At 44.4% G+C, this 27,971-nt stretch overlaps 2 protein-coding genes and 1 long non-coding RNA gene across 7 annotated transcripts in view; 1 reads left to right on the forward strand and 2 right to left on the reverse strand.

Moving 5' to 3' along the window:
* Positions 1–27,971, forward strand: part of LOC129383800 (uncharacterized) — a 111,322-nt gene that overhangs the window by 49,152 nt on the left and 34,199 nt on the right. For 3 of the 5 annotated variants that reach the window (XR_011890267.1, XR_011890269.1, XR_011890265.1), the window contains 2 exons: positions 1,612–1,666; positions 19,465–19,519. This is a non-coding gene — a long non-coding RNA (uncharacterized lncRNA). Of the gene's footprint in view, positions 1–1,611; positions 1,667–4,032; positions 4,562–19,464; positions 19,520–27,971 lie in introns of those variants that run through there. The other 2 variants (XR_011890268.1, XR_011890266.1) reach the window with 2 other exon arrangements.
* On the reverse strand, positions 502–11,060 carry LOC126527310 (uncharacterized). The gene is made up of 3 exons (XM_050175096.3): positions 9,304–11,060; positions 3,325–5,985; positions 502–2,285 (listed from the first exon to the last, which is right to left on the reverse strand). The coding sequence occupies exons 1-2, from the start codon at positions 10,635–10,637 to the stop codon at positions 5,016–5,018; spliced, it is 2,304 nt and encodes a 767-aa protein (XP_050031053.3). The 5' UTR covers positions 10,638–11,060; the 3' UTR covers positions 502–2,285; positions 3,325–5,015.
* LOC126527309 (uncharacterized) lies at positions 19,555–26,892 on the reverse strand. Its single transcript, XM_055068777.2, has 2 exons — positions 25,128–26,892; positions 19,555–23,507 (listed from the first exon to the last, which is right to left on the reverse strand). The coding sequence occupies exons 1-2, from the start codon at positions 26,423–26,425 to the stop codon at positions 22,535–22,537; spliced, it is 2,271 nt and encodes a 756-aa protein (XP_054924752.2). The 5' UTR covers positions 26,426–26,892; the 3' UTR covers positions 19,555–22,534.

Consider the following 27,971-nt stretch of genomic DNA (forward strand, 5'->3'; position numbering starts at 1 on the left):
GAGTTTTTCAACAGTAGATTTGGATTTGTGTATGTAGAACAGAACACATAACATTAACACCAAAGGTATTTTGTTATTCTACATTGCAACCTTATTATTGGGCATTTATTTGAGTGCAAATACCTTTTGCCATACCCTGTAGTTGCCGAATACAATTAATCTAGACCGATGTAGCAGTGCAATGCAGTGCAAAGTGGACGAGATTAGTTGATTTATTGATTTGAAGCCTCGTGCATGTATTCTTGAGGCTCGTATTTCTATATGGCATTGTGTTTGAAATCTTACAGCTGTGCTCGATTGTTGCTTTGCTTTCTTTGTAGCTCACCAAGCGAGAGCTCTAGATGGAATCACATGTTCTTCGCACTTCCTTTATATGTGCAATACAACCAGTGCAGCTTTATAACACAATTATCACTAAAAGAACACTCTCCCTGTGCGTCACAACAGACATTCCTTAGAGGTAATTTCTGTAATTAAAGTTAATGAGACATTACGCAGGTGAAATGTAAGCACAGCTTTATTGCAGCAACTTCTCATCTGGCAGATTAACTTACGACTGTATCGCGGTGCATACTCAAAGATAGTGCAAATGGATAAATTCAGCTTATGCTCCAACTACTGTCGCACACTTAAGAAAAGTGAACAGTCGTAAAAAGTTTGCAACGTTTCAAGAGCACTGGATACCTTGTTTTGTGAAGCAGACAAAGAGGATTTAATATCGGTTTCTGCAGGTACACTTTATTATATAAAACAAGACAGCACCAGAATCTACTCGCAAGTATGAAATAGTAGCACCGCATGTCTCGTGACATGCAGCAAGTGCAAGTAGTTGTAATGTCACACTCTGCACCTCAATATGGCAGCCTCGTGCAGGCAGCTCGCATTTATGCCAAAGAGCCTTCATCACAGACGTCCAGAAAGCGCTTCCCCTAATGCAAATAACCATTAGGAATACAAGTAGGTGCCATTTCTGAAGTGCTACCAGTGAATATGTCACTGTGCGGTTATCCTCTGGCCTCGTTTTATCCTGGCTTGCCAATGAAATATTGTTATTGGTTGTCATTGCAAGGCAGTTGGTGTCTTTGCAAATCACCAACTAAAGATGGTTGCATCTATTTATATCCAGCATTAACCATTACACATGCACTACAAATGGCTTCATATCGCTTACTTTAAGGAAAGTGCAAACACCTAAACAACTGTTAATAGTGCTTGTATTGCTTGTAGGCCCACATAGAACCGATTAAAATGAAAGTGCAAAGATTTAGATACAGTACACAATACAGAAGAAAAAGAATGAGGCCACATCTTTAGTGATGCTGTCTTAGGTTGATTTTTTTTTAATTCACGTCGTCAACAAAAAAATAGCTCCAGCAGTGACAAAATGTTTAACTACTTGCCATTGCAGAGCAGAATTATCGAATTCCCGACTGACACAGCTAGTAGTCTACACTTTGTTAAAGTAAGGGTTGGTCTCTGTGCAGTGTTGATGATGTATGTACTATACAATACACAAAGTGAGACCGCATTTTTGAAAACACACGTTTATAGTACTTTATGTCTAGAATCATTTGGCTAAGTGGCCCGTCAAACTTGTCTTGAATATTACAGATAAAGGCAACATGACTGCGGCTGGGACAAGTAAAGCAGCAAGATTTGATTGCCGGTTAGTAACAGAGACAAAAAAACAAGAACAACACATCAGAACGACATAGATGCAGCGTTTACTGTAATTTAACAACAGTAAACAATGCCACACTACCCACACTTTGCAGTGCCTGACAGAGAATGAAACAGTACAGGGTAACAAACAATGCAACAAGCAACTGACATCTAATCAGTATGAATCCAGACAAGTCTTAATTACAATCATTAAGATATCACAGAATATGCACAGGATGAAAGTTCCCGTTAAAATGAGGTCAGCCTTACCCAGAAGTGCACAGCTATGGTATGGCTATTCAGAACACCCAGAATAACAGTTTCATCAAAATAAATGGAATGAAATAGCTAACGAACAACACTCTATTTACAATGAACATATATAAAGGGCAGAAATTAAAAATTTATCTGAAGGAGACAAATGCTGCCAGTTTTTCAGTATCACAAAAGCAGTACAGAATTACTGCTGAGCAGCAGAGTCCCCAACAAGTGTAGAGCTTTGTCATAATTCAGTATACACTCCATTAAATTGGCAAGAATGTACAGTGCTCAATTGGCACGTGGTTCCCGGTAGTAGGCATTCATTTCATCGCGAATTCCTAATTAAGCACAAACAGCCTATCCTACAGAATAGTTCATTATAAAATATGAAGACGCCAAATAAACAGACACACACAAGAGAAGAGAACGGGACAGGGCGCCACTCGCAACTGTTTTATTTACAGAACGCAGGCACATATATACTGTGTGTCAACACATGCGCACAAAGCAAACATTCATTCACGCATCTAATCAAACATTCATGACGCAACACGCTCAAGAAACCTCGTCTCGGCCTTATATAATGTTATCGAAGTATCGCTAACGCACAAGCTGCCTTTCTTGCCTATGTGATAGGCTTCAACCAGTTCCCTTGCTCTAGTATCTTCACTTCGGGCAAGAATCCGCACGTCTGAAAAACGTGGTTCACAAGAGCGTGTGGGACAGGTCCCGATGTGCTTAGGCAAATTTGGGCCCTCTTTCATTTGCTCAACATTTCTTTCGTGCTCCCTGACACGCTCATTAACACAGCGCCCGGTCTGACCTATATAGGAACGACCGCACAAAAGGGGGATCTCGTATACAACCCCTTCGGCACACTTCATGAAAGGTCGCCCATGTTTGGTTCCACAGCCTTTTTCACTTCTTTTTTCTTTTCTTTTGGCGATTTGGGAGCAAAGGCTTCCGAGCTTCCTTGGGGCTGAAAACACTAGCGGCACGCCATGTCTGCTCGCTACCTTCTTCAGATTGTGGGCCACCTTGTGCACATACGGCACAGCCACCGGTCTCACCTCTTGCCGAGAGCAAGGGAACTGGTTGAAGCCTATCACATAGGCAAGAAAGGCAGCTTGTGCGTTAGCGATACTTCGATAACATTATATAAGGCCGAGACGAGGTTTCCTGAGCGTGTTGCGTCGTGAATGTTTGATTAGATGCGTGAATGAATGTTTGCTTTGTGCGCATGTGTTGACACACAGTATATATGTGCCAGCGTTCTGTAAATAAAACAGTTGCGAGTGGCGCCCTGTCCCGTTCTCTTCTCTTGTGCGTGTCTCTTTATTTGGCGTCTTCATATTTTATAATGAACAGCTACCAACTAGCCCAACAAGAAGTGCTTTTAACCTACAGAATAGCTCAACAATTATAAATTTCTCCTGAAAGGTGCCCTATATAGGTGTAAGCATTTTGAGTGGACAAGCACAGTATGTTCGAACATCTGGCCATGAGTACATGTGCCAAACATTGGGTCGCTGACTCGTGGAAACATCGGACTCGGCAGAAACAATTGCAGGAAGAGAGTAGAAGCAAGGCAGACATAACAGATAAAGTTTCCGTGCCTCAACATGCCTTGCCTCTGTTCCCAATACATTACAAACTACCTAGCCCAACATTCGAGCATGCTAAACCATATTATTGAGGGAGAGGCAACAAAATTCTTTAAAAAGCGTGCACCCTCTCCCACATCGGAGCTTATCGCCTTTACAAAAAGAGGTGACATCGGCTGCATTTTCGCGATACCTCAAGCAATGGTTAGTCTATCACTGCAGTGTAGTGCTTAAATATCAACGAGCATATTTCCTTTTTACTTTTTAATGTTACATATGGTAAGGCGAAACTGACGAACAAGTAACTGCAGCCTTTTCGAGGCTGGCATGCAGTGCACTGTGTGCGATTAGCAGCCACTCATGGTATTGCCTTTTGTTGTTTGTGAAAGAAGCAATGTGAGCTATTGATAGGACATTAATGGCACCATGGCTTGGTCAAGAAGACATTTCTACACCTTCAAAGATTTTTCCATTCCTTCTTTTTTTTGTGTGTGTGCATTTTTAGGGACTGTGCGCCTTCCGCCATCCTTTCAGTCTGTGCAAGGCACTAGTTGGCAGCAAAAAAGTACAAGGGTCATCATGCGATGTGACGGCAATCAGAAGTGAGCAGGGATCATAAGCATGCAGAAAAGAATTGGGGGGTTTTACATGCCAGAACACAGTATGATTAAGAGGCACGTATTAGTCGGGGAATAGCATGAGCAGTACGCAAATAATATTGCGCAACAAAAAACGAAGCCTCTCTTACGTCCGTGTCGTTTTTTTTGTTGCGCAATATCATTGGAGTAATGGATTACCAACTTGCCCTGACTGCTGCTCTCATTAAGCATGAGCAGACAATTTTTGCCTCTTCCTTCTTTTCCACCACTATGTGACCTTTCAATTGTTGATCAGTGTTTCTGTTCTTGTTTTACTTGTTTTGCAGCCTACCTATCCAAACAATGCAGCATTCACTTGGTTCAACACGCTTAAAAGGACGCTAAAGAGAAATGTTCAGTGAAAATAGATTAATAAATTACATTACTGGAATGCAAGCAATATCATTTGTCCCATCAGCAGAGTGTTGGCATGCCAGAAAAGGACGTGGCAAAAAAGAAACAAAGGGGCTTGGAGGTCCTCTGGTAGTTTCTCGTGTCGTCATGAGATTTTGAAAGCTTCTGCTTAGGACAAGGTAACAATTGATCGATAAACAGGGACTGGTTTGCATTCTTGAAACAAACATTTACAACACAGCGGGTATTAAGCACGTTTACTGAACAAAAGCAGGCTAATCATGTCAATGTACTTAGCAATCTGTGATGCCGTACTAGCATATCGGCCTTGCTGTTTGGGCATGAAATTCAGAAACGACCAATTTCGCCAAACATCACCTTATTGTTGCTAATAATGAGCGATAATAAATTATAACATAGTTGACAATGCACAAATGTGCCTCTGTCGAAAAATACCTACGTAAACATGAGGCTCCACCAGATTTACCCAAATATATTACGGCTGTCGATTAGGGTTGCTGCAGTCTACAGAGACGACATCTGACAGCTTGAGATATCGTGCTATGGCACAGAGGCACTCGTAATTCAAGGTGTGAATCTCTTGTCCCATGCCAAGGTGGAAAACAACCCTTTCTCTCACAATGCCCGCTAGCTGAAAGTAGTTTGACTGAATGTAACGCTTTGCCGACAGCACAGCCTTTTTTGCCTCGGCCTCACTCTGTTCGGTCACTTTCATTACGTGTGTAACAAGCGACGCCTTTTCACTGAGGGCTTCGAATGCCAGGGCAGCCTGCCTATCTAGCCTCTGGTGTGTGAGAAATCTCACAGCCATGTTCAGAAGACTGGTGTTTCGTCGAATGGAGGTGAACATACGGGAAGACACATGGTTTCTATTTGGCACGGTGGTCAGTGTCAAATCCACGATAGACTGGTTTTCCACCAGGGCGCGCGACAGAATGGCAAGGCGTTTGGTGCGCATGGAGCCCCCAGTGTCCAACTTCAGGTTGGTGATTGCGGTGTTCTTTGTCAGCATAAAAGCAATCGACTTGAGCGACCTCAAGGATACTTTATAGCTTTCCAAATATACTTTACTCACAGTGTTATTTGTTGCGAGCGCTTTGGCGACCATGCCAAGCAGCCCATGGGCTGAATAGGAAGAATTCCTAATCTTAAGATTCTGGATAGTTTGGTTCAAGGCGAGCACACAGCACAACGCAACAGCGACTTGTTTGCGACCTCCTAAATCGACTGTTACAGTTCGCACGTATTCATTTGTGGCGAGATTTTGAAGCAGCGCACAAATGCTCATTTCGGTGAGCCTGTGGGCATAGCTTAGGTGGAGTTCTGTGAGGGACTCTGACCCAAGTGCCACAACTGCAGACAGCGGAGGAAGGTCGGGCTCGGCCCAAGGTATCTGGATACGGCTGTAGCCTTTGGCTTGGGCCATTTCAACGGAGAGAGTTGACCTGCATTGAAAAGCCCACTGTCATTCATCCTGCATAGGTTTAGAGAGGTTGCGTATATATTTGCTAGAGCCTGTATCAGCGTTAATGATACATTATTACTGTGCATAAGAATAGTTCCAAAAGAAGACAAAACATTTCATCTTTGTAGGGAATATTGTTTGTTAAATCATCAAATGGAACTTCTCCCCTTTCCCGTGCCCTGTGTTAATGATACCATTGATTAAACCAGTGAATGTACATGGTTGTTCAAGAATTGACCTATGCAAAGAGTATTGGCAGGTGCCTCTCACAGATGAGATTAAACGGTTCACTACTTTCATGGTGACCTTTGAAGTCTGTGAATAGGCTCCCTTTCGGTAAGGAAAGCTCGAGGCTGGTTTCAAAGAATTGCCAATGAAGGGTTAGAGAAATTCCTAGGCCTATTTTGTAGTGTGTAAATAAACAATATACTGATCTACTCACAAAGAAAAGAAGATCATGACAAGCACCTCGTAGACATACTCGCTGCTCTGAGCCAAGAAAAGTTAAAGGGACCCTGAAACAATCTTGTAGAAACATACTGAGTCATTAGCATAGGTATTCTGATCATTAATCGATGTGTCTAAGTGTTCCCCGTAAAGCATGTAATTTATTATAAGGTTTTAAATATGTACATCGCTACCGATCACAGCACGCCACTGGCCTGAGTTTTCAGCCACCCCTGACTAGACAATGGAAGTTGACCAGACGACACCAGTAGGCAAGCTATCCAAGTGGGTGCCCAGGGCACATCAACAATAATATTTTCAACTTTAGGGTGAACAAATGTCATTCGTATTAGTTGGAATGTTAGTCAATTTGTTTCTATAAAAAACACAGTAAAAGCAACAGAATGCACAAGAGAAATTTATCACTACTCTCAAGCACTTCCGGCACAAAGCAAGCGCTGCCTGCTTGTGTTACAACATGCTCCATGTTCACGCGAGCTGTGCAGGCTGTGTTGGTCTTGATCTGTCTTTTTGTGACCCTCATAGTTCAGCCTTGCATTGTGGGCTGCGAACGTAGCGATCGGCGACATGTCAAGCTGCGACGTTGTGTACCTTTACAAGGCATAAATGCAAGCGGAGTGTCTAGAGTGCTTGTTGACAGTATGAATTCAAATCCAGCACATACACATTTGCGGCCATCACTTCACACCATTAGTGTTTCACATGTCAGGTATGCAGGTAAATGCAAGCGTTTTGGGTTGGGGCATATTATGGGATGAGTGGAGGTACATACATCAATAGCCAGCATAGTGCAGCCACCTGTTGGCACAGAGTTCAAACAAACACAGAACTAGTACAGCAGTAGTGAAGCGTATTCTACTTTGCTACTGGAGTGAACTTTTGGCAGCAGTCTAACTGTGAACACATTATTTTTCTAAATGTTTAAATGATTTTGCACTTAATTACACATTTTTCTAAATGTTTGAAAGGTTTTTCACTTGGTTGCAGAAATATTAGCTCTTTGTTTGGTTGGTTAAGCTCTGCGTCACCAGGTGGCTGGACCGTGCCGACCGATCAGGCCACTCACGTACGTCTATGCTAAAGCTCCTTCATCACAGCAATAGTTGCATGGACGGGCTTTAGTTTACGCCTCCACCCATCCAGCTCATAACGCATGCTGTTTCGATAGCTGCCGCTTGAGATCAACCGCCCGGCGGCTTGCAGTGACGTTGTGAGAGGCTTCCATGCTGGCTCCAAGACAACCAGTAGTAGACGACACGACGTCCCATCATGACGCAAAGCCAATGAAGGTGTAGCTTAGCTCCGATCACTTGGTGAACAAGTTGACAAGAAAAAGCGTGGCTGTGGTGCACGGAAACTTGCAATTGTCCATAGGTTCCGTAGGTCTCTTAATATGAGAGACCTCACACAAATTTTCACATGAATGTTTTCCTATGTGTCGACAAACTTTGTCCAAACCGTCTTAGGGACTCTTTGAAGATAAACACAAGAAAAAGTGAGTTTTCCCAAAGAAACATAGTATTCTTATTAACAATGTTTGATGGTCGCACCAAGAGCACAAAAGAAGTCAGTTTAATATATACGCCAGCTTGTAAAGCCCCGCGACCTACAATTACCGTCTGCCTTTCTTGCATTAGTAGGGCATTTCAGAACTCTCATTCCAGGGTACGTGACAAAGACTACATCCTTGACAGCACTACTGGAGAAGTCAAAGTATGGTCAAAGGAATACAAAAAGACATAAAATTACTTGGTACAAACCATTTCATCAGATTCTGTACTTGTTCTCCCCGATTTCAGCCTTCCATTTGAACTCTGCACAGATGCTTCAAAATTTGTAACTGTACTGCACCAGAGACGTGATGGAGCCATCTCATTATCATCTGAAAGTTACTGGATAATATTTTTATACCTTTCCGAAAGCTCAAGAAAGTCACCCTACAACCAAAACAGAGGTGCTAGCGGTGGTCATGGCTATTCGTTATTTCCACTCCTACTTGGAAGGGCACCAACTTAAGTTAGTCACTGGTAATCAAGCTCTCAGCCACTTCTTAAGTTTAGCCCAACCAAATTGACGACCTGTGAAATGAATAGTCGAAATGCAGCAATTCACTTTTGATGTCACGTACCGGCCTGGGGAAAAACTGCCAGATGCAGATGCCCTGAAAAGACTCTAAATAGAGGTGAAAGACCAGCATGAGTAGATAAATCACTTAGCTCCTTGAGAAGGCACTAAGGTGGTGGCACTGCAGAATAGTATGCTTCATGTTCCAGAATCAGCTACACCTCTTACTACCATTCATACAATACAGGTCCTGTAAATTGAATGTATGCATTTGCGAAGGTAATTAAGGTGCGTTTGATTTGGACGCACACTTTTGCGTGAACCATTAGAGGAGGGAAGGAATCCTAAAGCTGCTTTTCAGGACAATAGGAAGTTTTATGAGTAGCGCCTCCCTGTTGCTTTACGTCACCAAAAAGGCAAACTCGTTTGTACAACCTTTACATTCTTTTATTACTCTCTACATTCAAATGCCTGACTGATAGCACCCCCTCACTTTTGTTTCCCTATTGCTACAGCACCCTAATATCAATGTTATTTTTGGTATAATTCTGAAGCACTTATTTCGGCTCTGGTCGGGAACAGTGTCACCTGCTGTTTCAGCAAAAAGCAGCTATACAACCCTACATGTAGCAACCCTACATTCAACAACACAGGAAATAAAACCGTATAAAAGAACAGTGACATGCAAAAATTGGCCCTGAAAACTGTTGTTTTACATGTGCGTGGCTTTGAACTCATCTGCCCGTCGGATAGGCAATTTAGTTACCTTTCCAGTTGTGTAGCTTGAACTTCAGAAAACAGCACACTCTTTAGCGTCTTGTTATTTCGCAGCATTCTGGAGAACGTGTTGATGGCACGTACAGTAGCAGTGTTATCCCTCAGATCCATCAATTCGAGAGCACAGTTCGTTTCCAGCCCATCAGCCAGTGTCACCATTGAGTCGCCATCGACACGAGCCTGCTTCAATACCACCTTTCTCAGCCCTACGTTGCTACGCAGTGCTGTCGCGAGTGACTCTGCATTACTGCCGTTGATGTTGCAACCGTTCAGGTCCAAGTGCTTCAGGGTCTCGTTCGCGATTATCGCTTCAAAAAGGGGCGCGAAGCACGTGAAGCACTGACCAATGTGAAGCTCCAGAAGGGACGTGTTGGCCTTGAGTGCCTCTGCTAAGGTGAATAGGTTGACGTTGTGTTCCAGACTCTGGTCGAGCGTCAGTTTGGTCAAGGACTTCGCGACGCGCAGTAGCCTCGCGATAGAGTTCACGCTTTTCCGTGAAATATCGTTCGCGACGACAGACAGCTCGCCGAGGAATCGACAACACTGCAGCGCTCGCAAGAGGCACTTGACGGACTCCTGCGGCATGTCATTACCGGAGAAGGAAACCGCAGTGAGGTGGCTCGCGTTTAGTCGTAGCAAATTTGCTACGGATCTCGACATTGATGCATTGATAGGGAAATGGTGTAATTCTAAGCTCTTGAGATGCCCAAGGCCAGCCAGCTCTTTGGAAAGCTCTTCATCGCAGACGCGCGTTAGGTAGACACCGCGAAGCTTCAGATGCTGGATGTTGACGCTCCGGCCTAGCGCGAACGCGAGGATGGAGGCTTGTCCGCAGAAGGAGGTCATCCTGTTGTCTTCCATATTGGCCCACTCGTAGGGGTAGCTTGATCCATCGATGAACGCCCCCGGGTTTTCCATCATGATGCGCTGAACGCACCGATGCGCCTTCAGCAGCCAGCAGAAGACGCAAGCGGCGTTGTAAAGTTCGTCGTCGCCGAGCTGACGCCGAACTGTCTGCGTCGATCGGATGGCCACCCTGGCCGGTTCGGTTTCGACCAGTTCTAAGTGCACCAAGTGCAAGACCTTGCTCCATCGGTCGAGGTCGTGGCACAGCCAGCAATCGGCGTTGAATTCGTCATACTGACAGGCGCGGTCGAAGTCCAGACCGCGCTTTGTTAGGCGGGCCACGATCTGTTCGAAGGAAGGCTTGATGCTCTCGTGAGCGCCAGCGGCTGTGCCTTCCGACGCAAGGCCCGCAACTGTCTCACCTCCTTCGGTCGTGGACATTCCCTCACAGCAGGCACAGCTTTGCTGCGATCCCATAACTTCCACACTCGTCGACGACAGCGCTGGCAGGGCCCGGCTGACAGTCTGCGTGTCGTGGCGTTTTGCCGAGCGGCTTGACGCACGTGTCGATCCTTCTCACGGTGTCACAAGGGACCAAATAAAGAAAGCTAGCCACACGGCCAAAGTGCACTACGACTGCACCACACCTTGAAAGAACATCGGGCGACGTTAAGATTCAGTGGTTTCCCGACAGCTACTGGAATGTCCAAATTAAATAGACTTTGCGCTTACTGCTAAATTGTTGTGTTTCTCGAATTTCCCAGAAAGATCGAATTTTGAAGCCTACATTGAGTAACACCTCGGATCGCACGGCAACGTGGCACGGCAAACCGCGGCTGCTGTCAAAATACGCGGTACCATGCGCGGAACGGGAGTCCTAATCAACTGGCGTCCCTTATATTCCCCTTATGCTCCCCCCCCCCTCCCTCCCCACGACCTACTGAACTCCAGACCTGCACAGATCTCCCTGCTCCAGCACGCCTGGTCTAGTTCGCCCCCTTTTGCCGCTAGGGACAGAACGCACGAGCAACGTAGCGCTAGTTATAACCTGTTCCCTGTCGTCTGCTTCTGCGATCTGTTCAGCGATCGTGTTGCCATTTCGGCAGGCACAAAGCGCTTGTATTGGCTGTAAGTGAATAAATGCACAAGTATACAAAAGAAAACAGATATTTGCGAATGCTTTGCGTTTGAATTGTGAAACTAGAAGAGGAGGAGCGGTGCAAGAAATGTAAACAACGAGCGTAAGTGGCAAGTGCAATGCTAGATCGACGGCATCAATTTCCCTTTCCTAGCTTCCGTAGGAGACTGGAAAAATTGTTTTAAGAGATTCATAGGATAATCTAGCTTTTTTTAGTTGATTACAGATAGCCTAATGTTGTAAGTGACATTTGGATTTACTGCTGTGTGCCGTAGCGAAAGCCAGATGATCTGGTAATAATAAAGGTATTCACGAGTAAGACCTGCGCCAGATATGTGCAATATGTTGATCGATTCAGTTTCAAGGAAAGGTGAGCATATCTTGTTTTTAATCTCGTTGTATGTCTAGCTTAGTAGAAAGCTCACAAGAGCGATCCCAGTGCGTTAAAACGGGTCTTAAATCGGGTCGCGGAACTCTTTTCAAACTGTGAAGATAGCTTTTCTGCGTAGTACGGCGGCAGCATAACCGTGGTGCTTAAGGTACGTACGCAGTGAAGCTGTGTGCGTAATTCACTTTTTGATCTCTACGACGAGTAGTAATCGTTCTGTCGTCGAACATTACGGTGGTTTCAAGTTTCTAACGATCGCAGAAGCGAATTTTACAACGTGTACAATGAGACCGTTGTGTACATACGTTGCGAACTCTATACAGGATGTGATTTATAATAATCTGCTTGAAAAAGGCAATAGAAGCGGCTATTTAACGCTATTTTAGAGAGCAGCGGACTACACGCTCCGACATTTTTTAGGTTCGGGCAGTCAACTTTTGCAGCCAAGTGACCGATCAAAGCCTTGTGACATCACTGTCACTGTGTCAGCAAAAATCATCAACTAGTCGGGCAGTTCGTCACAACACAACAGCCGCCGTACTAATTACAACGCCGCACCAGTCGAACGTAGAGTAGCAGATGATGGACGGATAGTTGAATGGATGAATGAATGAGGCTCAACCATAGAGTTTCTAACCTAGAGGGAAATGTGGCGCCGTGGCGCTAATGTCTACGGGGGCTCTGATGAGCGTTGCCTCAACCTACATGGGAATGATCATAGAGTTTCTCACCACAACACTATGTGGAAATGATGGGAAGTACAGGCTTCGGATTGACTTCGATCTTTAGACTAGTGGCGTTTGCTTGCGGCGCAGTAAACAAAGCTCTACTCAAATATTATCGCGTAAAATCTAATTTTATTTCTGCAGTATGTTATATAATGTACAACCCGCTACATAAACTTTGTAAGACTTTGGGTGCGTTAAGTTAAAGCACTCGAACGCGCTCTAGCCAGCAGAGTGCGCTCTTTTAAACTCTTTTAAACTTTTAAACTTTGAAGAAAAAAAGAGCATGAAAGAGACCCAAGGAGGAAAGGAGCTAGTGCTTACAAATTTAAACTGGAAGAAAGCGGAAGAGAAGATTCCTAAGCGCACAGCCACAGGGCTAGACGAGGTTCCCGTTAGGCTGATAAATGAACTGGGACCAAAAAGTAAGGAAGCTCTCGTGAAAGCAGTTGAAAAAACTTTAAAAGATAGACGAATACCAGACGGTTGGCGACAAAGTAGAATGAATTTAATTTATGAAGGTAAGGGGGAAAAAGACAGAATTCACTCGTATAGACCGTTGACCATTACATCGGTAATATACAGGCTAGCAATGCAGGCAATCAAATTAAAGCTTCAAGCATGGGCAGAAACTAATGGCATTTTGGGAGAGCTTCAGAATGGCTTTAGAATAGGTAGGCGTTTGGATGATAACTTGTTTGTTCTTACTCAGTGTATTGAAATATCAAAAGCAGAAAGCAGACCGTTGTATGTGGCTTTTTTGGACATTACAGGAGCATACGACAACGTAGACCGCAGCATTTTGTGGGATATTCTGGAAGGGGAAGGCTTAGGTAACGATTGTATACAGCTTTTAAGAGAGATTTACCTAGAAAATACTGTTTGAGTTGAATGGGAAGGGATGAGGAGCGCGGAGAAAGTTCATATCAACAAGGGACTGAGGCAGGGGTGCCCTTTATCCCCGCTGCTGTTTATGATGTACATGGTGAGGATGGAGAGGGCGCTAGAAGGAAGTAATATCGGGTTTAATCTCTCATACAAACAGGCAGGTACAGTAATAGAGCAGCAACTCCCAGGTTTATTTTATGCGGGCGACATTGTGTTGCTCGCAAACAAGCAAAGTGATTTGCAACGTCTGGCTAATATCTGTGGACAGGAAGGCAACAATTTAGGTTTGAAATTTAGTGTTAGAAAATCAGGTGTTATTGTATTCAATGAAAACAGTGAACAGACAGTGGAGATACAGGGCCAAGAAATACCTCGGGTAACAGAATATAAATACCTTGGTATATGGATAAACGAAGGCAACGGATATATGGAAACACAGGAAAAAACCATAACAGTCAAGGGGAAGAGAAATGCAGCCATAATGAAGCACAGAGCGCTATGGGGATACAATAGGTACGAGGTCCTCCGAGGTATGTGGAAAGGGGTAATGGTTCCAGGACTTACTTTTGGAAATGCGGTTGTTTGCTTTAAATCAGGGGTACAATCAGGACTCGACGGGAACCAAAGGTCAGTGGGTCGCCTCGCATTGGGCGCTCACGGGAAGACTACAAATGAAGCTGTGCAAGGGGATATGGGCTGGACTAGTTTTGAAGTGAGGGAAGCTCGCAGTAAAATTGAGTATCAAGAACGGCTGAGAAATATGCAGGAAAGTAAATGGGCTGGGAGAGTGTTCAGGTATCTGTACAGGCAAAACATTGATTCAAAGTGGAGGAAAAGAACTAGGAAGCTTACCAGCAATTGTATGCGGCCTGTGGGGTGGGCAACACAGCAACAAAGAAGGTCAAGTGGAAAGTCAGAGAGGCTGAATTAATCTCATGGCTGGCGGCAATGGAAAAGAAACCTGCCATGAGTAACTACTTAAGGGGAAAAAACGAAAATAGGAAAGAAACCATTTATGATAACTCAAAGGGAAGCTCATTACTTTTCGAAGCGAGATCGGGATGCCTTAGAACACGCACCTATAAAGCGAGATATAAGAAGGAAGAAGAAGCATGTGCTTGCTGCGGTAAAGCTAGGGAAACGACGGAGCATATTTTATTAGAATGTGAAGACGTCTACCCAGCGGTCGATTTAGGCACCACTGGCCTCCTTGAAGCCCTTGGGTTCAGCGGGAGCAGTGGTAAAGCAAACAGGTTCGCAATAGACATTAGTAAGAGGCGATTGGAGGATTGGTGGAAGAAAAGTAGGGAAACGACAAAAGACGGAGACGTACAAAAACACAGTTCGCAATAGGGGATCAGAAAATTTGGACGTGTTAGTTCATAGTGTTTTTTTCTTTTCTTTTTTCATTGGTTAACCTAGGTAGGATATCAGGCAGCATAGTAGCAAGAGCTTGGTGGCGCAACCCACCGCCACGTTCCAAAGGGGACGCTCATAACATCCATCCATCCATCCATCCATCCAAAGACACAGTAGCAAAACTGTAAACTCTTCATTGGGAGTACCTGCATTGGGAGTACTACACAGTTCGCGTCGCGCATGAAATATTACACAAGGTTCGGTGACAACAGACGACGGATGGTGCCATCGATAATATTTGAGAAACTTCCGATACATGCAGGCGCGTCCTTAAGCTTCGTCAGCCGGTGAAAAAGCCGTCACCCAAGAGAGATAAGCACGTGCACGTCAATGTACGGCGCGTCGGGGCCGCGCCGTACATTGCGAGGAGGGGATCTTCTGTGTTTGCCGCAGGATGGCTCTGCGTGCGCGCCAAGCGCAGAAGAAATGTAGCGGAAACGTCCTTCGCTATGCGTTTAACTGCGACTTCTGTAATTTACATGCTCATAATAGAGTCTTTAGCGTGTTCGCTATTCCGGTAAACTGGGGCGGTTTGGGCGGATTACCGGATGGTCGTGGGCGTAAACGTGAGCGGCCAGATTGGTGGCGCAAAGCTCAACCACCTAAACGCAGAGCCAATTACTATATTCTTCTTAGCTGGGGTGTAAGTTTTGGACAGTGGCGTAATTGTGAACACACTTACGCCATTGCCGAAATTTGCACCAGCAGCGAAGCAGAATACAGTAGGTTACTTCAATTTTAGCTCTGTGTTTGTCTGGTTGAGCTGTACACCACCAGGCGGCTTCACCGCTCCGGCCGCTCACGTTAACGTCCCCGACCATCCGGTAATCCACAGAAACCGCCCCGGTTTGTCGGAATAGCAGATACGCTAAAGGTCTCTAATTACCGATATACATTGCAGTATAACTTTCTACGGCACATTTCTAAGGCAACACCACATTCACTAGAGGCGCTTTTGTCCTGCTTTGAAGCGTCGAACTCATGGTCGAGTGGTAGCGTCTCCGTCTCACACTCCGGAGACCCTGGTACGATTCCCACTCAGCCCATCTTGCAAGTTGTTTTTATTTAAGAATTGCCTTCCGCCATTTTTCGTTCACGGCCAAAGCTGCCGACGCCACTGGCTTTTCTGCGACACGAGCTCCTTAACGCTGTCGCGTTATAACATGGCGACCAACGCAAACCTGCCCGCACGTCGCCTTTGCCACGGTACGAAGCTTACGGAGCAATATGCATGAGCGCACAGAACCATAACAGAGCCGCCATTGTGGCCCGAAAGGCGTGGCCACTAGATCAAAGAAATAAAAAAACAGCAAGAAAAAGGAGAACCTACTACGTCATTTCCTCGACACTCTTCTCCTAGCGCGCGGAGGGGGTAGGGCCTCTCAGTTTCCTTCCTCCATGATTCCCATGTAGGTTATAGGGTTTTATGTGCCAAAACCACTTGCTGATTATGAGGCACGCCGTAGTGGAGGACCCCGGAAATTTTGACCACCTGGGGTTCTTTAACGTGCACCTAAATCTAAGTACACGGGTGTTTTCACATTTTGCCCCCATCGAAATGCAGCCGCCATGGCCGGGATTCGATCCCGTGACCTCGTGCTCAGCAGCCCAACACCATAGCCACTGAGCAAAGCTCTTCTAGAACACCATAGTTGAGGCACGTCCGCTTTCATTGAATGGCCATGGTTGAGACAACGCTCACGAGAGCCCCCGTAGACACTAGCGCCACATTTCCCTCTAGAGTATTTATTTAGAAACTCTATGCGTGGCTTATTATGAACTTCTGCTAGTTTCGATTCTAGTTTCGGCCAAGCAGTGTTGTTACTGTGGGTCTGTACACCGCAAATAGAAATCAAACCACTAGAAAATGCGAAGTCTGTGAAAGTTGGGCGCATGAAGACACGGGTCGTTATGCACCAGGCCTGATGCTACCCGTTCCCTCTCTCGTACAGAGATGTGCCTTTTTCACTGCACATATTACTAATTTATATATATACTGCATGCTTACTACTGCCCTGTTCTTGTTCAAATTATGCAGACATATCACTTTTTTCTTGGTCCAGTCGTAATGCTCTCTCCTAATTTACTTCCTTCTTCCATAGCAGTCGGCATGTTTTTGAGGCTTCTACTTACAGGGTGCAGCAGAAGTTCACTCAGTCATCAGAAATCAATTCTCGAAAAGCCAAATGGCCCAAGCCGAATAAATTTCCGAACGTTCCATCCAAATGATTGTGAAAGATGAGCTGCTGCTCAAAAGGGTGTACATGGTTTAGGAAGTTCATGGACTAATACCGGTGTCACACGGTGCACTTTTAATCACGATCAAGCCCGATCCAGATTGAATTTTTCTGTCATGATTGCTTATTTGTGCATGTACGGTGGGGGAGCCAATCGCAGTCAAGAATTTCGATCTGGATCGGGCTTAGTCACGATCAAAAGTGGTCGTGTGACACCGGTATTACAGATTAGGTGAAAGAGACCAAGGTCAGAAGATGCACGGACCATAGATGCGTGCCATGCTACGTGCTGCAGCACGGCATGACATTGCAGCATTCCCTTGTCAAACGAGGCACTAGTCAATGTCGATCGGTTTTTAAACTACCCATACGATAGGATGTTGACAGAAAGCCTCAAAGAAGGCAACATGAGTGCCACCCTGAATCAGTGATAGATTTCGGGGCAATCACTTCTGATGGAAAGATGCTGCTGGATTTCTTGGAGTAGGGAGCGAATGTAAACACTGCATACTATCTGGAAGGTGTCGTGAAGAAGCAGGTACTGTTCTGGACCAAATCATACTTTTCAAAACAGCAATTAATGAATCAATGGGATTCCTCTCCACCTCACAGGGCGAAGGTAGTGCTGCACATGGTGCAACAATAACGGTGCAAGAAATCATCCCCAATTTCATTTCCACTTTAGAATGGCACCAAACAGCTCAACAAACTATCTTAACTTTTCAGTCTTGTTGGTGTTGAACAGCACAACCGATTCTACTCGTCGCCACAATTTGGCTTCTCTTCATTGGGCATTGAAAAAAGCATGGCATGAATTAAAAGACTAGATCAGTGCTGCCTGTGCATTTCCAAAGTGAATGTAGGCTTGCATATGCGAAAAATGAGGTTTTTCAACAGTTCATTTGGATTTGTATATAGAACAGAACACATAACATTAACACCAACGGTATTTTGTTATACTACATCGCAACCTTATTATTGGGTATTTATTTGAGTGCAAAAACCTTTTGCCGTACCCTGTAGTTGCCAAATACAATTAATCCAGACCGATGTAGCAGTGCAATGCAGTGCAAAGTGGACGAGGTTAGTTGATATATTGATTTGAAGCCTCGTACGTGTATTCTTGAGGCTCATATTTCCATACGGCGTTGTCTTTGAAATCTTACAGCTGCGCTCGATTGTTGCTTTGCTTTCTTTGTAGCTCACCAAGCGAGAGCTCTAGACGAGAATCATTTTCTTTGCACTTCCCTTATCTGCGCAATAGAACCGATGGTATACAACACAATTATCACTGAAAGAACACTCTCCCTGTGAGTCGCAACAGACATGCCTTAGGGATAATTTCTGTAATTAAAGTTAATGAGACATTACGCAGGTGAAATGTAAGAACAGCTTTATTGCAGCAACTTCTCATCTGGCAGATTAACTTACCACTGTATTGCAGTGCATAAATTGCAGTGCATAAATGGATAAATTAAGCTTATGCTCTAACTACTGTCACACACTTAAGAAAAGTGAACAATCGTAAAAAGTTTGCAACGTTTCTAGAGCACTGGATACCTTGTTTTGCGAATCAAAGATAGAGGATTTAATATCGGTTTCTGCAGGTAGACTGCATTATCTAAAACAAGACAGCACCAGAATCTACTTGCAAGTACGAAATAGTAGCACCGCATGTCTGGTGACATGCAACAAGTGCAAGTAGTTGTCGTACTTGTCACGCTCTGCACCTCCAGATGGCAGCCTCATGCAGGCAACTCGCGTTTATGCCAAAGCGCCTTCATCACAGACGTGCAGAAAGTGCTTTCCCTAATGCAAGCACTTGCATATAACCAGTAGGGATACAAGTAGGTGCAAATTCCTGAAGTGCTGTCAATGAATATGTCACTGTGCGGTTATCCTCAGACCTCGTTTCATTCTGGCTTGACAATGAAATATTTTTATTGGTTGTCACTGCAAGGCAGTTGGTGTCATTGGAAATCACCAACTAAACATGCTTGCATCTATTTACATCCAGCATTAACCATTACCCATGCACTGCAAATGGCTTCATTTCGCTCACTGTAATGAAAGTGCTAACAACTACCTACACAACTATTAATGCTGCTTGCAATGCTTGTAGGCCCACATAGAACCGATTAAAATGAAAGTGCGAACATTTAGATAGAGTACACAATACAGAAGAAAGAGAATGAGGCTGCATCTTTAGTGACGCTGTCTTATATTGATCTTTTTTTTTAATTCAGGTCAACGTCAACAAGATAGCTCCAGCGATGACAAAATGTTTTAGCTAATGACCATGGCAGAGCAGAATGATCGAATTGCCCACCGACACAGCTACTAGTGTACACTTTGCTAAAGTAAGGGTTGGTCTCTGTGCAGTGTTGTTGATGTACGTACTATACGATACACAAAATGAGATCGCATTTTTGAAAACACACATTTATAGTATTTTATGTCTAGAATCATTTGGCTAAGTGGCCCTTCAAACTTGTCTTGAACATTACAGATAAAGGCAACATGACTGTGGCTGGGACAAGTAAAGCAGCAAGATTTGATTGCCGGTGAGTAACAGAGACAAAAAAACAAGAACAACACATCAGAACGACATAGATGCAGTGTTTATTGTAATTTAACAACACTAAACAATGCCACACTACCCACATTTCACAATGCCTGACAGAGAATGAAACAGTACAGGGTAACAAACAATTAAACAAGCAACTGACATCTAACGAGTATGGATCCAGAGAAGTCTTAATTACCATTATTAGGGTATCACGGAATATGCACAGGATGAAAGTTCCCGTTAAAATGAGGTAAGCCTTACCCAGAAGTGCACAGCTATGGTATGGCTATTCAGAACACCCAGAATAACAGTTTCATCAAAATAAATGGAATGAAATAGCTAACAAACAACACTCTATTTACAATGAACATATATAAAGGGCAGAAATTGAAAATTTATCTGAAGGAGACAAATGATGCCAGTTTTTCAGTATCACAAAAGCAGTACAGAATTACTGCTGAGCAGCACAGTCCCCAACAAGTGTAGAGCTTTGTCGTAATTCAGTATACACTCCATTAAATTGGCAAGAATGTACAGTGGTCAATTGGCACCTGGTTCTTTGTAGTAGGCATTCATTTCATAGCGAATTCCTAATTAAGCACAAACAGGCTATCCTAGAGAATAGCTCAACAATTATAAATTTCTCCTGAAAGGTGCCCTATATAGGTGGAAGCATTTTGAGTGGACAAGCAGAGTATGTTCGAACGTCTGGTCATCATTACTTGTGCCAAAGATTGGGTGGCTGACTCATGGAAGCATTGGACTCGGCAGAAAGAATGGCAGGAAGAGAGTAGAAGCAAGGCAGACAGAACATTCCATGCCTCAACATGCCTTGTTTCTGTTTCCAATTCATTACAAACTACCTAGTCCAACAGTAGACCATGCTAAACCATATCATCGAGGGAGAGCAAACAAAATTCTTTAAGCGGGCACCCTCTCCAACACCGGCCCTAATAGCCTTTACACAAAGAGGTGACATCGCTGCTCTTTCACAATACCACAATCAATGGTTAGTCTATCACTGCAGTGTAGTGCTTAAATATCAACCAGCATATTTACATTTTACTTTGCAAAGTTACATAAGGTGAGGCGAAACTTACAAACACAAGTAGCTGCAGCCATTCCGAGGCTGGCATACATTGCGCTGTATGCGATTAGCAGCCACTCATGGTATTACTTTTTGTTCTTGGTGAAAGAAGCAATCTGAGCTATGGACAAGACATTAACGGCACCATGGCTTGGTCAAGACATTTCTGCACCTTCCCTGATTTTCCCTTTCCTTTTTTTCGTGTATGTGCGTATTTAGGTACTGTGTGCCTGCCGTGATCATTTCAGTTTGTGCGAGGCAGTAGTTGGCAGCAAGAAAGTCATCGTGCGATGTCATGGCAATCGGAACTGAACAAGGATCTTAAGCATATAGAAAAAAATTGTGGGGTTTTACATGCCACAACACAATATGATTAAGACGCACGGCTGAGTCGGGGACTATCATGAGCAGATCATTTTTGCCGCTTCCTTCTTTTAATCGCTATGTGACCTTTCAATTGTTGGTCAGCATTTATGTTGTTCTTGTTTTACTTGTCTTGCAGCCTGCCTTTCCGAACAATACAACATTCACTTAGTTCAACACACTTAAAGAGACGCTAAAGAGAAATGTTAAGTGAAAATAGATTAATAAATTACATTTCTGGAACGAAAGGAATATCACTTCTACCTTCAGTAGAGCATTGGCACGCCAGAAAAAGACATGGGAAAGAATAAAGAAAAAGTGCTTGAAGATCCTCTGGTAATTTCTCGTGGCGTCATGAGATTTTTAAAGCTTCTGCTTAGGACAAGTGAACAATTGATCGATAAACAGTGACTGGTTTGAATTCTCTAAACGAACATTTACAACACAGCAGGTATTAAGCACGTTTACTGTACAAAAGCAGGTCAATAATATCAAAATACTTAGCAATTTGTGATGCCATACTAGCTTATCGGCCTTGCTGTTTGGGCATGAAATTTAAAATCGACAAATTTCACCAGACATAATCTTATTGTTAAGAGGAAGCTTTAGCTCGGGTGCTCCTATCTAAATACATGTAAAAGGCGATGAGAAAAACGTGAGCAAGGTGAATGCAGGAGCCGTGTCTGGCTCCTGCATTCACCTTGTTCACGTTTTGCTCATCGTCTTGAATTTCCATCTCCCGCATTCCCCGTCTTTTCTCTACATATAAAAGGAAAATTCGTTTTTCTCGGTAACCACTGCACCAAATTCAACGAGGTTTGCTGCATTTAAAAGAAAAACTTAAAATCTAGTGACTGTTGCTTTCGAATTTTTTATTTAAGTCCTCAATTTTTTATTAAACATTGGCAAAAATCAAAAATTTTCAAAAAACGAAACTATCAAATTTGCAACTCTGTAACTGATCAACTAAAAATGATAATACAATTCTGTGAATTGCATCTAATAGTACATCTAAAGCGGACAAAATTGGTGTGTTATGCATGAATATAAAAAAAATTTAGCAATATGGAAATACAGCTTTTGCAAAACCCTTGTAACCAACGTAACAAATTCAGGTAACATATCAAATGACATATTAAATTTGTCCGCTTTGAATGATCTAATGGATGCCGTTTACATAACCACAATATCTGTTCTCGATGCAGAGCTATGAATTTGTAAACTTCGTGCTTCTATTTTTTTCAAACGGTCAAATATTTGACAATTTTTTTAACAACATTCAAGCCCTAAATTGAAATTCCGCTTCCAACAGTCACTAGAATTAAACTTTCTCTCTCAAATGCAACAAATTTCATCAAAATCGGTCCAGGGGTTATCTCAGAAAAATGTTCTTGCGTTTTACATGTATTTGAATAGGCCGCGTCGGAGTTGAGCCCGAGCTAAAGCCTCCTCTTAATAACGAGCCACAATAAATTGTGACATAGTTCACAATGCTCAAATGTGCCTATGTCGAAAAATACCTACGGAAACATGAGGCTCCACCAGATTTACCCAAATATATTACGGCTGTCTATTAGGGTTGCTGCAATATACAGGGACGACATCTAAAAGCTTGAGATATCGTGTAATGGAACAGAGGCACTCGTGATTCAAGGTGTCAATCTGTCTTCCCAAGCCAAGGTGGCAAACAACACTTTCTCTCACAATGCCCGCTAGTTGAAAGTAGTTTGACTGAATGTAACGCTTTGCTGACAGCACAGCGTTTTTTGCCTCGTCCTCAGTCTGTTTGGTCACTTTCATTAAGTGTGGAACAAGTGACGTCTTTTCACTGAAGGCTTCGAATGCCACGGCAGCCTGCCTATCTAGCCTCTGGTGTGTGAGAAATCTCACAGCCATGTTTAGACGACTGGTGTTTCGTCGAATGGAGGTGAGCATACGAAAAGACGCACGGTTTGCCTCTGGCACTGAGGCCAGCGTCAAATCCAAGACAGACTGGTTTTTAACCAGGGCGCGTGAAAGAATGCCAACGCGCTTGGTGGACATGGATTCCTGAAAGTTCAACTTCAGGTCAGTGATTGCGGTGTTCTTTGTCAGCATAAAAGCAATCAACTGGAGCGATCTCAAGGATAAATTATAGCTTTCCAAACATAGTTGCCTCACAGTTTTATTTGTTGCGAGCGCCTTGGTGACCATGCCAAGCCGCCCCAGGTTCGCATCGGAGCTAATCCTAATCTTAAGATTCTGGATCGTTTGGTTCAAGGCCAGCACACAGCACAATGCAACAGCGACTTGTTTGTTATCTATACAGGCATCAACTGTTAAAGTTCGCACATATTCATTTGTGGCGAGACTTTCAAGCAGCGCACAAATGCTGGTTTCGGTGAGTGCGTAGGCATCGCTTAGGTGGAGTTCTGTCAGCGACTCTGAAGCGAGTGCCACGGCTGCAGACAGCGGAGGAAGGTCGGGCTCGGCCCAAGGCATCTGGATACAGCTGTAGCCTTTGTCTTGAGCCATTTCAAAGGAGAGAGTTGACCTGCGTTGAAAAGCCCACTGTCATTCATCCTGCATAGGTTTAAAGAGGTTGCGTATATGTATTTGCTAGAGCCTGTATCAGCCTTAAGGATAGTGTGTTACTGCACACAATAATAGTTCCAAAAGAAGACGGAACATTCCGTTTTTGCAGGGAACATTGTTCGACAAATCATCAAATGGAACTTTTCCCATTTCCCGTGCCCTTTGTTGATGATACCATTGATTAAACCAGTGAATGTAGATGGTTTTCAAAAATTGACCTATGCAAAGAGTATTGGCAGGTGCCTCTCAGAAGAGATGAAACGGTTCATGACTTTCGTGATGATCTTTGAAGTCTGTGAACAGGCTCCCTTTCGGTAAGAAAAGCTCGAGGCTGGTTTCAGAAAATTGCTAATGAAGGATTAGAGAAATTCCTAGGCCTATATTGTAGTGTGTAAATAAACAATATACTGATCTACTCACAAAGAAAATAAGATCATGACAAGCACCTCGTAGACATACTCGCTGCTCTGAGCGAAGAAAAGTTAAAGGGACCCTGAAAAGATCTTGTACAAACATACTGAGTCATTAGCATAGGTCTTCTGATCATTAATCGATGTGTCTAAGTGCTCCCCGTAAAGCATATAATTTATTATGAGGTTTTAAAGATGTACATTGCTACCAATCGCAGCATGCCAGTCGCCTGAGTTTTCAGGCACACCTGACTAGACAATGGAAGGTGACCAGACGACGCCAGTAGGCAAGCTATCCAACTGTATGCCCAGAGCACATTATGAATAATTTTTTCAGCTTTAGGGTGAACAAATGTCGTTCGTAATAGTTGGAATGTTAGTTAATTTGTTTCTATAAAGAAGGAAGGAGAAGAAACAAAATGGACACGGGAAATTTATCGCTACTCTTAAGCACTTCCGGCACAAAGCAAGCGTTGCTTGTTACAAACACCATGTTGACCCAAGCTGTGGAGTCTGTGTTCGTCTCGATCTGTCTTTTTGTAACCACCATAGTTCGCCCTTGCATTGTGGGCTGTGAACGCAGCGATAGGCGACATGTCAATCAGCGAAATTGTGTACCTCTGCAAGGCATAGATGCAGCGGAGTGTCTAGAGTGCCGGTTGACAATATCCAGTCTTCAATCAAGCATTTGCCAAGGTAATTAAGGCGTGTTTGATTTGGACGCACACTTTTGTGTGAACCATTAGAGGAGGGAAGGAATCCTAAAGCTGATTTTCAGGACAATAGGAAGTTTTATAAGTAGCTCCTCCCTCTTGCTTTACGTCACCAAAAAGCCAAACTCCTTTGACCAACTTTTACACTCTTTTTTTTACTCTTTATATTCCTATGCCAGCGTGATAGCACCGCCTCACTTTTGGTTGCCCATTTCTACAGTACCCTAATATAAATGTTCTTTGGCTAGAATTCTGAAGCAATTATTGTTGCTCTGGCCGCAGAACAGTGTCAGCTGCTGTTTCAGCAAAAAGCATCTATATTACCCTACACTCAACAACATAGAAAATAAAACCGTATAAAAGAACAGTGACATGCTGAAATCGGCCCTAAAAGCTGTTCCTTTACATGTGTGTGGCTTTGAACACATCTGCTCGTCGAATAGGCAATTCAATTACCTTTCCAGTTCTGTAGCTTGAACTTTAGAAAACTGCACACTCTTTAGTGTCTTGTTACTCCGCAGCATTCTGCAGAATGTGTTGATGGCACGTACAGTCGCGGTGTTATCCCTCAGATCCAGCAATTCGAGAGCACAGTTCGTTTCCAGCCCATGAGCAAGTGTCACCATTGAGTCGGCATCGACATGAGCGTCCTTTAATTCCAACTTTCTCAGCCCTACGTTGCTACCCAGTGCTGTCGCGAGTGACTCCGCATTACTGCCGTTGATGTTGCAACCGTTCAGGTCCAAGTGCTTCAGGGTCTCGTTCGCGATTAGCGCTTCAAAAAGGGGCGCGAAGCGCGTGTCACACTGGCAAATGTGAAGCTCCAGTAGGGACGTATTGGCCTTGAGTGCCTCTGCTAAGGTGAATAGGTCGACCGTGTGTTCCAGACTCTGGTCGAGCGTCAGTTTGGTCAAGGACTTCGCAATGCACAGTAGCCTCGCGATAGAGTTCACGCTTTCCCGTGAAATATCGTTCGCGACGACAGACAGCTCGCCGAGGAAGCGACAGCACTGCAGCGCTAGCAAGAGGCAGTCGATGGAATTCTGCGACACGTCATTACAGCAGATGGAAACCGCAGTAAGGTGGCTCGCGTTTCGTCTTAGCAAATTTGCTACGGATCTCGACATTGATGCATTGATAGGGAAATGGTATAATTCTAAGCTCTTGAGATGCCCAAGGCCAGCCAGCCCTTTGGAAAGCTCTTCATCGCAGACGCGCGTTTGGTAGACAGCGCGAAGCTTCAGATGCTGGACGTTGACGCTCCGGCCTAGCGCCAACGCGAGGATGGAGGCTTGTCCGTAGAAGGACGTCATCCTCTGGCCTTTGATATTGGCCCTCTCGAAGGGGTAGTGTGATCCATTGATGAACGCCCCCGGCTCTTCTATCATGATGCGCTGAACGCACCGATGCGCCTTCGGCAGCCAGCAGAAGACGTAAGCGGCGTCGTAAAGTTCGTCGTCGCCCAGCTGACGCCGAACTGTCTGCGTCGATCGGATGGCCACCCTGGCCGGTTCGGTTTCGACCAGTTCCAAGTTCACCAAGTGCAAGACCTTGCTCCATCGGTCGAGGTCGTAGCACAGCCAGCAATCGGCGTTGAATTCGTCATACTGACAGGCGCGGTCGAAGTCCAGACCGCGCTTTGTTAGGCGGGCCACGATCTGTTCGGAGTAAGGCATGATGCTCTCGTGACCGCCAGCGGCTGTGCCTTCCGACGCAAGGCCCGCAAGTGTCTCACCTCCTTCGATCGTGGACATTCCCTCACAGCAGGCACAGATCTGCTGCGATCGAATAACTTCCCACACTCGTCGACGGCAGCGCTGGCAGGGCCCGGCTGACAGTCTGCGTGTCGTGGCGTTTTGCCGAGCGGCTTGACGCACCTGTCGATCCTTCTCACGGTGTCACTAGGGACCAAATAAATAAAGCTAGCCACACGGCCAAAGTTGCACTACGACTGCACCACACCTTGAAGGAACACCGGGCGAAGTTAAGTTTCAGTGGTTTCCCGACAGCTACTGGAACGTCCAAATTAAATAGATGTTGCGCTTACTGCTTGTTTCTGAAATTTCGCAGAAAGATCGAATTTTAAGCCTACGTAATGTAACACTTCGGATCGTACGACAACGTGGCACGGCACACCGCGGCTGCTGTCAAAGTACGCGGTACCATGCGCGGAACGGTAGTCCTAATCAACTGGCGTCCCTAATATTCCCCTTATGCTCCCCCCCCCCTCCCTCCCCACGACCTACTGAACTCCAGACCTTCACAGATCTCCCTGCTCCAGCACGCCTGGTCTAGTTCGCCCCCTTTTGCCGCTAGGGACAGAACGCACGAGCAACGTAGCGCTAGTTATAACCTGTTCCCTGTCGTCTGCTTCTGTGATCTGTTCAGCGATCGTGTTGCCATTTCGGCAGGCACAAGGCGCTTGTATTGGCTGTAAGTGAATAAATTCACAAGTATACAAAAGAAAACAGATATTTGCGAATGGTTTGCGTTTGAGTTGTGAAACTAGAAGAGGAGGAGCGGTGCAAGAAATGTAAACAACGAGCGTAAGTGGCAACTGCAGTGCTAGATCGACGGCATAAATTTCCCTTTCCTAGCTTCCGTAGGAGACTGGAAAGAATTGTTTTAGAGGATTCATAGGATAATATAGCTTTCTTGAGTTGATTACAGATAGCCTAATGTTGTATGGCATTAGGATTTACTGCTGTGTGCCGTAGTGAAAAGCAGATGATCTGGTAATAATAAAGGCATTCACGAGTAAGTCCTGCGCCCGATATGTGCAATAGGTTGATCGATTCTCTTTCAAGGAAAGGTGAGCATATCTTGTTTTTAATCTCGTTGGATGTCTAGATCAGTATATGGCCTTTGAGGTTTGTTGCTACTTGATGAGAGCCACCTCTGAAGCGTGGGTAAGGGCACAATATATAGGCCAAACAGAGCCAAGTCGCACATTTTCAGTAACCCAAATATAGCCACGTAGCCAACTCGCCCAAGTCGACGGCCAAAATATTTTTCTGTAGCCTAATTTGGCTATATATAGCCTAACCTGGCAACACTGGTATGGAATAGGCCTTTGTTCTGCAGTGGGCGTAACCAGGCTGATGATATATACACACACACACACGCTCATCGCCTTTATTATTTTTTTTTTTCCAGTCGTAATGCTCTCTCCTCATTTACTTACTTACGGCAAGTTATTGAGGATTCTACTTAAAGGGTGCAGAACAAGTTCTCGCAATCTCCAGAAATCAATTCTCGAAAAGCCAAATGGCCCAAGCCGAATTAATCTCCGAACATTCC

Source organism: Dermacentor andersoni, chromosome 9 (genome assembly GCF_023375885.2).
Source record: "Dermacentor andersoni chromosome 9, qqDerAnde1_hic_scaffold, whole genome shotgun sequence".
Lineage (NCBI taxonomy): Eukaryota > Metazoa > Arthropoda > Arachnida > Ixodida > Ixodidae > Dermacentor > Dermacentor andersoni.